Here is a 14,097-nt window from a genome sequence, read left to right as displayed (position 1 = left end):
AGCAGGGACACATACTACAGCTCTATTAAGTAACACTAACTGGTCTGCTGCAGAAACGGGATGGTCCTTCGTTGTCTCTGTAGCAGCTTGGTAATTGATCCACACAAAAACTTTGCTTTAATGTGTTATTGTTTTGGAAATATATTTGCTTTTGGGTTTTCCTTTCTCTTTAAAATATGTTTTCCAAGGGAAAATGGTTTTAATCTTATGCAATTGATGAAATACACTTTATCCGTTCTGCCTGAATCTCTTTATTTTTTTGTCTCCAGCTGTATGTCTGTGCTATTTTCTTTTTTTAGGCACTGACATTTTTCTGACCCCACAGCAAAACATTGCAAGAACTAAATCAGCCAGAATGATGTACAAAACCCCCAACTTTTCTGCTGCTTTGTGTCCCTAAGTGAGCTTACTAAGGACTGGACCAGGGTTGTGGAGAAAGGGGAGGGACAGGAACATAAGTGCAGGAATGGAATGGCTGTTTTCACTGCCAGCATGTCACTCTGTCACCTCTGTCCTAATGGCCCATCTTGCCCTGAAAAACCCTCAGGATAGAGGGCAGTTGGGATATGGGCTGTGGCCTGAGGGCCAGACAGTTCTGTGGCCTGCAGCTGGTGACGTTCAGCTGTTGGATGGGGTCTGCAGTACCACAGACAGGCTTTACTGTCTAGCATTCTGTCCCTCATATAGGATATATTCTAAATGGCATCGTAGCAATTTAACAGAATAAAACCTTTGTTGTCTTTGAGCAAAGCTGTAATTTGGCCTTTTAGTGTGAGTCAGATACTGTGCAGGAAGGTGTGCTGTAAGAGACAGGACCTAGTTCTTTTATGCAAAAAAGAGGAGGAAAATACCATGCGAAATCCTTGAGAAGCAAAGATCTACTCAAAAATATGAAAAAGAAAAATAGCCTTACATTTCAAAGTTCTCTCATCTAATGCATGGCAGTACTAAGAAAAGGTGTTGGGGAGATAAAGTTAACTAAAGTTGGAAAAGAGATGGAGCATGTATGTTACAGTTATTGTAGGAGAAAAAGCAATAGAGGGGGTTGTTATAGAGAATTTCCCGTACTAGGAAATTATTCTTAAAAATTTTTGAGACAGATCTTTTAACTAATTTCCAATTAATTTTACTACTTTTTCTAAATGTGTATTTGTTTCTGATGTTACGTTCAAACAACATATAATGCATTATTTGTTTTATAAAGCATTAATAATAACTTCAACAATAACAATAATGCACAGTTATATTCTTACTCTAAACCATGTAATGATATGCTGCTCTAGTGCTGCATAATGACACATCTTTTATTGCCAGCATTAGCAGGGAATTTTGTGCAGCTAACTCTATATTTGTCTTTTATCATTCCTCTCTAGAAAAGTAGTTCCCATTTTGATCCTAAGCTCATTCACATTGCTGAGGCCATTTAACTGCTTGGTAAGGTGGCATGTGGTAAGAAGAGAGTCTCAGTACAGATAGATAGATGTATCCACACATGCATGTAACAAGAAAATGAATTTAAGGGGATAATGCCAAGTTGAGATTTGAAGCGGTGAAGAGACTTTTTTTAAAATAGTGCCATATATTGCAGTTAAAAGTCAAGTGACTTTAACAAAACCTCTTTTCTTGACACAGGACACTGCCATGAGCAAACTATGGTTCAAGCAAGATGACAAATTTTTTTTGCCGAAAGCTTGTCTCAACTTTGAATTTTTCAGGTATGCAGTGTTGAGTATATCACATAAATTGCTCTCCAAAAGTCTCTTGTTTATTTGGAATCTGCATTTCTGTGGCAAAAACTTCTTGCATGCACTGACTTTAAAATGTTTGTCCTTACTTTGAATATATAATAAGGTATAGATAGCAGGTAGACTCATCTAAGTTATGCAGTAATTGAATGGCAAGCAGTTTGAGGTGCTCCATCTATATTAACAGGAAAACAAATTTTCTTCTATGTTTTATTTGCTATACCTGAAATATGTCTGCCAATAGGAGCTACTACATGTTGCAATATACTCTTTCAAAATGTGTGTATTTTTACATTAATTACTAGATCACAACTATTTTAAGATCTGTGTTTTCTTTATAAAATGCTATTCTGATAATGATTTTAGCTTCAAATTCTAGTCTCATTTGAATAATGTAAGCCATTGTAAAAAATGCTTAAAATTTTGATATTATACTAAACTGACAGCCACAACTGATTTTTTTTTTTCCAAGAGCATTGTCTGTATTATCAGTGAATGTGTGATTTTCACCCCAAGATGCATGATACAAAGCTATAATGTTAATCCTGGTCTTGCATTACTTTCATCACAGGAAAATGATCTTTCTTTAAGTAAGCATGCCATTGATGGGCCTTCTTCATTACATAAATTTCTAATGTTTGAATTAAAAAAGTACTGCTGTCTTTAGAGTGCAGCTGTTTCTGTGTTGGATTACTGAAAGGTACAAAAATTCAGGGACTCTCCTTTGGCTAATTAAATGATTCAGTGGTATTGCTGGAAAGGCTATAATGAGGGCTCTCACAGACGCTCGTAGATGCACTGTTGAGTCCTTGTTTTGAGGGACCACCTGAAATTGTTCTTGAAGAATTTTAAATAGAAGTTTTTTCCAGAGTGTGTCATATCTTGGTACTGGTGTTGGTGAACTAGTTGGGGAAAATAGGTTTCCTGGAAATTTGCTCCTTCTTTTTGCTTTTTGAAACCACAGTGCAAATGTTACAACTGTTTCAACTTTGATGTGTCAGGAAATGGAGGATCAAAATGGTAACTGCCCTTCTCTTATTCAGAGAACAATAATTGCAATTCTTTGCCTCTTCGTTCATACTTTGTGGCTTTCCTTGTACTGTGTTTGGCTAAAATCCAAAATAGGATTTTACTGATGGACACTTGAGTTTGTTATACAGTTATGGTGGTTTTTTACAATCAATTTCAAATGAACTATGAGTAAACCAATCTCTATACCAGTTTGTGAAGGATTAAAAGATAATAACTGACTTTTTGTGGAGCACACAAAGGTATAAAAGGATGTGCACATACGCACAGTATCACAGGATCATTTAGGCTGGAAGGGACCTTTAAAGGTCATCTACTCCAACCCTCCTGCACTGAGCAGAGGCATCTTCATTTGGATCAGTGGTGATGGAGTTTCCCAGTTAGATTTGTACTTTGATCTCAGTGAGCCCTTTTTAAAAGCCAGGAGTATTTGAACTTTGATGATCAATGTAATGGAATGATTTGCCTCTTTCCTCCTGGAAATGGTTATAGGTGGAAAGTTGGCTTTTTCTTTGGGTTGGGAGTGAAGGTTCTTTCCTTTTCCTTAAAAATAAGATGGTAACTGCAGGTGAACATAACGATATTTGCTACATCATCTCCAAAAGAAGGTATAAGCAGATTTGCCAAGTTTTGATACTTAAAAAAGATTCTTGGTGAATCTCTCTCTCTCTCTCTCTTTTTATGGTGATGCTGATGGTCACTGAAGGAAAGGTGAAATGTAAAGTGTTTATTCATAAAACTCAGTGAAATCACCTGTATCTCTTGTGACCAGGTGAATAAAGCCATCTTAATGACATGGGTTTTTGTAAAAACTTTTAGCCTCAATTCTAGATCAGAATATGAAGGCTGTGCTGCCTTGTAGCAGATTACAAAATTTTTTTCATACTACAGACTGCTTCAGTAAGATAAAAAAAAAAAGAGGATTTCTTCTGCCTGCAGCCCTGGTCATCATGAATCATAGAAAATATTCCTTACCCAGATGTTATAGCAGCAGTTGCTGTGTAAATGAATTAAGAGCAAGCTGATGATGGTGATTTCTCTCTCAAATACACAAATCCCATAGGAACAATGAGTATATGAGTCTCTTAAAATCAAAATATTCCAAAACTGAAAATCCTTACAGGGATCTTTGTCTTAAAGAAACACCACAGTAAAAACGTCTGACATGGGATTTACCAGCTGACCTAAAAGATGATGATAAGCTTTTGCTTTTGTGTGAATTGCAACTTAAGAACTCGACAAGTATCCTTTTTTAAAAGGAAGCAGAATAACCAAATAATGTGCTGATATTTTGAAAACTCATTAAAGGTAGTTATCAGCTCAACACTTCAGTGTTGATTGCAGCTATGTCACTTCCAGCTCTGTTTGAAAAAGACTAGACGTTATGATTTTTCAAATACACTGTCAGTGATTAAGTTGTTCTGCTTGAGTCTAGCAAGAAAGGTAAACTAGAAATAAACATTTATTTACAAAACTGTCAGTAATAGGAGGCAGCTCTGAGAACAGCGTTGTACTAATTTTCAGTTATTTTCACTTGAGGATAAATGATTTAGTAGTCACCATTATTTTCAAAACTCCCTCTTGGCCTTCGCCAGCTAAATGAGTATAGAGAATTTATAACTGATACAGACATAGTAATCACTCAAACTGATTAAGTCTCTATTGTAGTATCAAAATGGGAAAAAAATATAATGAGTTTGGAGTAAGGCTTATGGTAACATAGGATTGACCTAAATCTTGCTTTGAATTCAGTCTTAATTAAAAAGTTTGATAGTAATTGGATTTGCATCACTGGGCATATTGAAATTGCTCAATTTTGGGAAATTTTAGGGAGAAATGAAATTAGCAGCCCTTTTTGGTTTTTTTACTGATGTGTTTGCTTGGTCTGGGCTAAGATTTTAGACTATAGCAGGCTGTGCTTCTCTAATAGCTTTTTTGTTTTTTAAAATCTCTTCCTCTGCTTTCTTTCCTTAATCTAAAAGGAAGGAGAAGTCATGGCCTTACTAAAAACAACCAGGAACCTTCTTAAAAATACCTTTGCAATGTATTTTAAAGTTAACAGCTTATGTTTTCTGGTCATGTGATCTTGGTTTTACTTCATTAGTGTTGGTATACACTGAGAAATACCATTCTGTATAGGTACAAACATATGTGATGACATGGCTCTCAATATCACCATTAGTGACTGCTTGGAGAATATAAATGCAAATGGCATGGGTTTGAATTGTAAGACATATCCAGCAAATTGTTTCAGATACTGCTGATTATTCCTGTGAAATTGATAATGAATGTGCATGCACTTCAGAAACTGTAGAAATAAGTAATCATATTACAAATAATGTGACTTCACAAATCCTTAAAACACACAGGTATTTAACCATTAGCACAGTTGAAACATGGCTTGAGTCTTTGAGTTGCTTTTCTCTTTTAGAGAAATTTGTGACAGTATTGTGTGTGATCAGGTGCTTCTAATACAACAGTAGGTCTTGTATTGCTGTTGCCATTGAAAAGGTAGCACAAAATATTTTGGTGTTATGACAGTGGATATGCCAGACTTCTTTCCAGAGCGGAACTTGGCAACGTACTGTGTTTTCATACCACAAATTGCTCATCTCCTAATTTTTGTAATAGAAACTACATTGTTTTCTGATTGTGTATGAGTGTTAATTGAATTAATATTTAGTGTGTGGGCTTTCATATTGATCTGTTAAATTATGTTGATATACTTAGTTTATTTTACTCCTGAAGAATTCTGACTGTGCAGCCAAGTAAATATAATGTGTCTTGATTTATGAGCACAAATAGAATAACCCTGGAATCTTCAATATATTTATTTAGGTAGTCCCCAAACCATAAGCAAGCTAAGTAACTGTTTTCAGGTATGCTCACGTTTGGCTTCAAAGCAGCTGTCCTTCATATTCGGATCCATCAGCATAAAATCACAGAAATTATTGTTTCCTTCAGATCAAACTTAAAAGGCCAAAAGAAACAGAGAAATAATTTTAAACTGCCTATTTTACTTTCAACATTTTCTTCCAGCCCATTTGCTTACGTGGATCCCTTGCATTGTAACATGGCCTATTTGTACCTTGAACTACTCAAAGACTCCCTCAACGAGTATGCATATGCAGCAGAACTAGCTGGCTTGAACTATGATCTCCAAAATACCATCTATGGGATGTATGTAAGTACCCAAATCAAGGAAAAGCTTAGAGCCTTGAAACTACTTCCACTCATCAACATTTTTATATTGATTTGATGGAAGGACTTTTAAATAAAAAATAAAGGCCTTTAGTCCTTTTGATCTTGGTTATTAACCATTCTTTCTTTGATTTGAATTTTAAGTTGAATTTTGTTCAAAGTCTTCAACAGTCTTTCAGTTCACATTAAGCAAATTTTCTTCTTTATTTTTGTATCATTCATGAAATTAATTAGTTGTAAGATTTCTTCCTCCATTTAAAAAAAAAAGGCAACCCTAATCCAAGCTTACATATTTATATAAGTTTGTCAGATATCTATTAAAAGCTTTCTGACTGATGGGGTTAAAGACCCTCTTTTCATGCTATTAAATAAATGGTATACTTCAGCTTTTCTGTTCAAGAACTACTGATCATGAGGCTGCATATACATACTCTTCAGTCATATTTCTTCATCCATTACTTTGTCACTGCTTGAGGTATCAAAGCATTTCTTTTGTTTTTCTTTTTGTTAGTCGCTACATTTATGCTGATCCTCTCCATTGCAACATGACATACCTGTTTATCAGGTTATTGAAGGATGATTTAAAAGAGTATACATATGCAGCACGCCTCTCAGGTTTGGTCTATGGCATTGCATCAGGAATGAATGCAATACTTGTAAGTAAGAAAAAAACGCAGGAGGAAATTAAACAGCTTGGGAGTTGTTGAGCTTGGAGAAAACATTTGACTTCTGCATTTCTAAATGAGATGGTTAATGTTTTTTTTTTTCCTTGCATATATCTCATGAATTAAAGGCAGTGCAAAACTGTATTTTGTACTGAGTGACCTGTTTAAGATTGCAGTGTCTTGTGAACATGTGTGCAGTGCAGTTGTTGCGTTCTAGTTCACATTTTTACTGGCTTGCATGGTAATCTGGAAAGTACTGCTGCTGATTTCTTTATAAAAAGATTAACTTCTCTGTTGAATGAATCTCAACGTTACAGGTTTTGTTACAGTTCTCTAATTCTGCCGTAGTGAGCTGTGGAAATGGATTGTGCATGTGTTCATTAGATTGCAATGCTGGATATTTATGGCTTTTCCTTAGTGTTTGTTTATATTACGTGTTTTATAATCTGTTTTAAAGTGCTGACAATACTTGATAAATACTGGTATTATGAGAAATGATTTCTTCTTACTCATCTTCTCCTATGAGATTTATGATGGGAGATTTAGTAGTCTGTCTCGAGGTTCTATTAAAAGCTTTTGTTAGCCATTGTTATATATCAGAGTGTGTTTCAAAAGTTCCTGTAGAAGTATTGTTTTCCAGAGTGTCTTGGTAAAAAAATATCCTGTATATGGTCTTTATGTTTTCTGTATGACAGAGTCCTGCAATTTCTTTTTTTATTCAACACAAATCTAATTTCCTTGTAGCATTCACTTGGCTTACCACAAACATGGTTATCTGTTCTCAGTTTAAAACTTGCTGATGTTTCTGTGGTCAGGATTAATTCTTTTTTTTTAAAAAAAAAAAAAGTGTGTAATTTTCTTTATTTTTAGTCACAGTTTGAGAGTTTAGAGTTATTTTAAATCTTAACTGAAAACTTGTAGTCTTCTGTATTGTGAGAAGTTTTATAATTAATAAGTGGAACTGTACAACGATGATGCTTTTAAGCAAGGGCAGATACTATGAAAGCAGTCACCCATGGTGATTGTTGAACACTTTGGGTTCTGTGCTAATTTAGGATACCAGCCTTTATCATAAATCCATTTATGATAGCTTTTTCTTCAAATTCATGGTCCAGCTATGTTTCAGCAACCAGAGAAGAAAAAAAAAAATCTTTCTGCTGGAAAGCAGAAATTCACCCGCATGTTGGTTTGTGTTCTAAAGTTTAGTTTTACTCTTAAAAATTAAACTGCACAAATCCAATCAAATTCCTGCTTTGAGATACCAGATTTTGAAGTTTTTCCCACAAAAAAAGGCCTTTTAGTGTCTTTTTTTTTGCAAGAGAAATCATTACAATTGTAGACTAACTACCTTGGTGTTTCAGTCCTGCACCATCCTGGTTATAAACTGTGCTGCTTTTGATAGCACCCCTTTACTTGTAGCGCTGCTTACTTCAGCTTACATAAAATATATTTTTGATCAGCAACATAAACATGAAAAAAGATTAAAAGTAAATTGGAGAAAATATTTTAGAAGATTGTGAATCTAGACTTCATTACTGAAGTGAGAAACCCAGAGTAAAACCATTTCAGTACTCCAAAGGTACAGTTTACTGACTAAATTCAGTATTGTAATCATTAAAAATCTGTATTCTGAGTACAGTTTGCTTAAATCAACATGAAATTACATTAATTTATTTATAACTCCTGAGCAAATGTGCAATATTATATTCATAAGTTCTCTTGTGATGAGTAAAGTGATTTAATTTTAGAATGAGTTACTGTTCAATAAATGGTGAATTTAGAGTAAGTATTGAAAAGTGTATTGCTCATTGAATTATGCAAGACTTGGTAATTGTTTTTTATCTTCCACATTTAAAGCAAATTATGCACTTTTTCCGTAGCTCTCTGTAAAAGGTTATAATGACAAGCAACATATCTTGCTCAAGAAGATCATTGAAAAAATGGCTACCTTTGAGATTGATGAAAAACGATTTGAAATCATCAAGGAAGCGGTAAGCTGCATGAGAAATTTACACTTTGCAGTCATTTAAAATCAACTGCATTGACTTGATAGGAAATCTGAGGGCTGGCTATCCATGGAAAAAAAGAGTGACATTCTGTCTTAGTGGGACTCCAGGAGTTTTTTTCTCTTGTCTTTTTTGTGGTCATGAGTTCCTCAGAGTGTTTATATTTCATTATTTGTTTGAAAATAACTGGCCCTGTGATCTTCTTTTAGTCAGTCTTTCTTATGATTTATCAGGGGATTACAGCTTGCTTTGACAGGAGGAGAAATCTAAGCAGGGGTGGTGGGGGGGCAAAATTTCACTTCTATATCCTGTTTTACAAATTGGAATGTTTTCAGTGGGACCTAGCCATAAAACAAGGGGGGAAATGGATGAAGGGGCAAAGGAAGTGTTGAAAAGATTTGCAACATTTCTTCTCCCCTTGTGTGTCTTGGCTCCTGGGCTAAGATCCTTTGCAAAGGTAACCAGTTGGTTAATACATGCTGACTTCTAGAACTCAAATCAGATGGGGAAACTGCAGTTTTCTTCTCTCAAGTCTACACTAAACAGATAAGGGAGATACCACCTTCTGGCTTCTGTTAGGAACAGACAGAAGGATTCCTCCTCAGCAACTTCAGGCTCACTGTTTGTCACTCACGTGCCCTGAAATTAATTGCTTTTGTCCTATACTGGAAATGCATCCGACTTGCCAAAGCTATTAGTTTGCACTTCCCAGTTCCTCTAGTAGAGGAAAAGGTTTTTTCTTATTTTGTAAAGGTGCAGCTGGACTGGAAAGGAGTTTGTTTTTTTTGGAGAAGCTCACTAATTGTTCTCTCATACCTCCTTTATCCATGCAAAGAATTTTCCAGATGCTCCTCTTTATGTCTGACCAAATCAGCTGAAGGAAGCAGCTGAGAGAAAAATACATTTTCTGATAGCAGTATTCCTCCACCCCTGGTCAGTCATCATAGAATGTGTATTTCATAGATTCTAGATTTCTAATTTGAGCTTAATGATTTTGTTTTAGTACATGAGATCACTAAACAACTTCAGGGCAGAACAGCCTCATCAACATGCAATGTATTATCTCCGACTCCTGATGACAGAAGTTGCTTGGACCAAAGATGAATTAAAAGAAGCTCTAGATGGTAATGTTCTGCTACTTTTAAACTTTATTATTTTTGGTTTTTTTTCTTGTGGAAAATGTTTTGTCACTAAACTAATGAGGGTACCTGTTTTGGGCTCTGCTCGCTATTCAAGTGAAGCCCCTGCAGTGCCAGACCCGAGCTGATACTGCTTTTGCTGTACTTGTCCTCCATTTTCAAGAAATTAGAGTAGTTCAGGCCAAAAGGCCTCAAATGGCAAAACTTGCTGGTAAAAGTTCAGGCAAAATTTGAACAACTCTGTGGGTATGAGCCTGGGTGGTTGAATCCAGTGCTTATTCAACATTGATAAAACTTTGGCTCTAGTTGACATCTTGCAGACGCATTAGAGTGTATCTGCATTGTGCTTCCCAGTGCCCAAACTGTTTTGTTTTTTCTGTTATCAGGGAAACCTAACTCATATTTCTGTAGATAATAAAGAACTGTAACTAATAAAAATATTTAATTTCTGTAGATAATAACAACTTTAATAAAGAATAAAGAGAATTATGGATCATAACAAAAAGCATTCACCCCCATATATTTGAATGAAGAAGGAATTTCAGATTAAAATATTTAATTGATTTTAAAGGCCAGGTGGAGTGGGGCTCTGAGCAACCAGGTCTAGTGGAAGATGTCCCTGCCCACAGCAGAGGGGTTGGAACTAAAATGATCTTTAATGTTCCTATTATTGTATTAATAGCTGAAGAACTTTTCTCTGCCTGTATTTTGCTGTGTTGTAAGAAAAGGTGATCACTGGGACAGTGATCTTTTAATATCTTCTTGTAATACATAGAGACATTCTTTTCAAGCAGAGTATCTGGCTTTTGTACTTATTTGAGGGTATGGATTCAGAATACATATCCATGAACACCCCATCCATTCAGCCATCCTTCCTCTTTTATTCCATTGATTCTATATGTTAAATTATACTTTGCATTATATATGAAAACTGCTCTGCAAGGAGAGGCTATCACAGAATGTGTGTTGTGCCGTATGTGTACACTGGGATATATTGCAAAAATATTTTTCTGGTGTATTGTTTATTGCAAAGATACTACTGAAACACTGTATTTAAGCTGAGGATCTTTTTTTAGTCTGTATGGTAAATGCACAGTGTTATATACACTTGCTTGAGTGTTATAAACTACCTGCTGCTTCTTAATAACTAAGAACTAAGACTTTTCCTTGGAACGCTACCTGAATGATTGCAAGAGTTGTCTCTGGAGAATGAATGTTTGTTCAGCATGATTGGGAAGAAGGTTTTTGTTTTTCTTTCTTTTGGAATCTGGGTCAGACAGCATGTGAATTCTAAGCGAAATAAACTATATGATGAGTGCTGCTATTTAGACCTGGAAGCATTCCAATGTTGCATTTTTAAGGAGAGATTCACTTTTTCATGATAATGAGTTTCTCCTCCTCTAAGAAATTTGCTGTATCTAATGATGACTTAGGTCCTTGTTAATTTACAATACAAGTGAATGATTTAACTGTCTAAATATCTATTGTAGATGTCACCCTTCCCCGTCTCAAGGCCTTTATAGCACAGCTGTTGTCACGGTTACACATTGAAGCTCTTCTCCATGGCAATATAACAAAACAGGTTGGTGTGATACTTTCTTTAATAAAACCATTTTTATTTAAAAGCAGAATAAAAACTGGAAGACTAGTTTAATCTTCTCAGATCTTAAAAGAAGTTTTGCCAAATGTGATTTCATAATTTAAATTCCTACTTTTTTTATCTTTGTGGAAGTATCAGTGTCATTTTTCCCCATGAGATTTATTAGCCTAAGTGCTGTCCTTATATTGCTCTTGGAAACTGAATAAAAAACAACTTAACATATAAGTATTCGAAATTCTTTATTGCTTGTCATTACTGTGATGAAGCTGCAAATGGAACAGTGTGCTGCAGATCTTGCTTTTTCCATTTAAAACTTTCAGACTAACTAGCAAAGATTTAAGAATCCAATATCCCTCCAAATTAATTACTTTGCACATAGCTAAACAGGAATAAGTGGGCCATAAAAACCCCCAAGTGTCAGCTCTCAGTTTGGGGAGTAAAAGTCAGACAATGTTTGGTTTGTCTTCCAGTAAAATAGTAACACTTTGTACTTGCATACGAAGTCTAACCAAATATTTGAATGTAGGTAGCAGTAAAAATGTAGTACATTTTTTTCTATGTTTTTGCATTCTTTTTTCAAAAGGCTTGTTTGAGTATTTTTATGTTAGAACAGCCCTGGGATGCTTTACTAGCAGAAGAGGTCATAAACACTGCTAATGACTGCTGAACGTTTGAAGAAGAAAGTTAATGAGTAAGGAGGGGGAAAAAATATGAAGGAGCTAATAGCATGGATAGACAAAATTCTCTTTTTCAAATATATCTATAAAATGCTTTAAAAAAATTCTTATAGAGTATTTTTCATGCAGAGAAATTAAGCATAGTTTCTCTCCCTTATTTCTTACACATTTGTCTATGAAAGTCAGTTCCTTCTGAAGTGGAGCTGCATGACCAGATTTCTTAGATTTCCGTGATGATGCAGTTACATCAGAGAAGAGCATTCTTTGGTTGGCATAAAGAGTGATTGAAGAGTGCTAAAGCCAGAGAACTGGGAAGGATGTCCTACACCCATATCCTGTTATGTTTAGAAATTGTCTGCAAACCTCCCTTAACAGATGTGGGTAGAAAATCTTCTCTGTCCTTCGGTACCCAAGATGTGCTCATCACTGGCAAAGCTCAGAAATTTTAACCTGGATCTGAGAATTTCTTTCAACTAAAATCAAAATTTACACCTTTCAGTAGTAAAAAAATTTTCAGTGAATCTGGACTTGAAAAATTAGACCTGTCTAGCTGCTTAAAATTCCTACTTCTTCTTTCATTAATTTCATTCTGATACTTGTTTTTTGACAAGTTTTTTTTATTTGCTGCAAGCAGATGGATAGTAAAGTAATCCTGAAGTAATTCTGAAGAACAGTCTTGTAAATATTTATGGTGACGTGATTGAAAGAATATACAGTATTTTTCCTCTGATCTTTCAAACTATGTTTTTTAGACCTCAGTCTTCTTTTTTTTTTGATACCGAGTGGGGTTTTGGAGGTGCTGGGGGGGCTTTATTAAATTTTCAGACCTTTTGCATGTTTTTGATAAAATCACTTGTGTTGTGAGTTGGTGGCAATGCAGACTCAGAGATTTTTAGCTTTCAGCCAAAACTACTTTGTAGCTAGTTACTGTAATTTCCAGTGTGCAGGCTACAAGAACACATAACCCTTAACAGGTAGAGCTATTAAAGTGAAATACTTGAATGAAACTAACATTTTTTGTTAGCTTACTTGTTGGGTTTTTTTAATTATTATTGTAGACCATCAAGTAAAACAAAGTATTTGGGCGATGACTCTTAACACCACCAACACATCAATGGAATGCATTTTCAAATGCTGGAAGATAAACACACCAAAATAGTGAAGAAAAAAGGAAAAAGAAAAAGCACATTGAGCTTTACTTTCAGAAGCATTGGGGAGGAGTAGCTAAACATGTAGACAAGTTAAACTTACAGAAAACAAAGCCTTTTCCCTCAAACTCCCACTTCTTCTCATCTACTTAACTTTTACTGTATTAGTATTAAATTGCAATATCCCTATTTTCTGTTCCTGATTTTTTTTTCTTTTGTCTCACAGCACCATCAATAATTGGGAAGTCTAACCCTTCTGTTAAGTACAGAATAACTAATGATCACTGAAATGCCTCTAACGTTTTCTTTTCCAGGCTGCATTAGGAATTATGCAGATGGTTGAGGACACTCTTATTGAGCATGCTCATACAAAGCCACTCCTTCCCAGTCAGCTAGTGAGATACAGAGAAGTTCAACTTCCTGACAGTAAGTGAAATGGTTTATTTATGATTTTTTAACATGCATTAAATTGAGATTCTTCTGGCTAATGACACTTTAAAATGCATATTACTCTGTTGCTAGGAGTGTGTTTTGAAATCAGACTTACTTCCAATTATTTTAAACTTAAAATTCAAAAATATAATTAGGGTGTGGTTTTTTTTAGATGAAATTACATACTAATACATGATCTCCCTGTTACACTTGAAAATTAGTTTGATTTCACCTTTAATTTTTGTATGTAAATTGGAGTTCTTGGGAATTGGGACTAGACCATCTTTAGGATCCCTTCCAATCCAAAGCCTTCTGTTATTCAGTCCTAATTCTCCCCTAATGATTTATGGAAATAAGAGCTTTGTCCCACACTCTGCAACACATAGTATACATGTTTGAATAAACAGCATTCTTTGAGCATTTTTGAGTATTAATTGACTCTTCAGTGAAGGACT

At 35.1% G+C, this 14,097-nt stretch overlaps 1 protein-coding gene across 5 annotated transcripts in view; it reads left to right on the top strand.

Annotated features, from left to right (window-relative positions):
* Positions 1–14,097, top strand: part of IDE (insulin degrading enzyme) — a 59,243-nt gene that overhangs the window by 32,564 nt on the left and 12,582 nt on the right. For 3 of the 5 annotated variants that reach the window (XM_027909069.1, XM_027909077.1, XM_027909059.1), the window contains exons 14-19: positions 1,633–1,715; positions 5,814–5,958; positions 8,521–8,631; positions 9,650–9,770; positions 11,276–11,367; positions 13,525–13,636. In XM_027909069.1, the coding sequence (XP_027764870.1) occupies positions 1,633–1,715; positions 5,814–5,958; positions 8,521–8,631; positions 9,650–9,770; positions 11,276–11,367; positions 13,525–13,636 (664 nt within the window). Of the gene's footprint in view, positions 1–1,632; positions 1,716–5,813; positions 5,959–6,486; positions 6,632–8,520; positions 8,632–9,649; positions 9,771–11,275; positions 11,368–13,524; positions 13,637–14,097 lie in introns of all 5 variants that reach the window. The other 2 variants (XM_027909084.1, XM_027909092.1) reach the window with 1 other exon arrangement.

This window comes from Empidonax traillii, unplaced genomic scaffold (assembly GCF_003031625.1).
Source record: "Empidonax traillii isolate 1590-97213 ecotype Southwest subspecies unplaced genomic scaffold, ASM303162v1 scaffold27:size3997909, whole genome shotgun sequence".
In the NCBI taxonomy this organism is placed as follows: Eukaryota; Metazoa; Chordata; class Aves; order Passeriformes; family Tyrannidae; genus Empidonax; species Empidonax traillii.
This window is presented reverse-complemented; position numbering and strand designations above follow the sequence as displayed.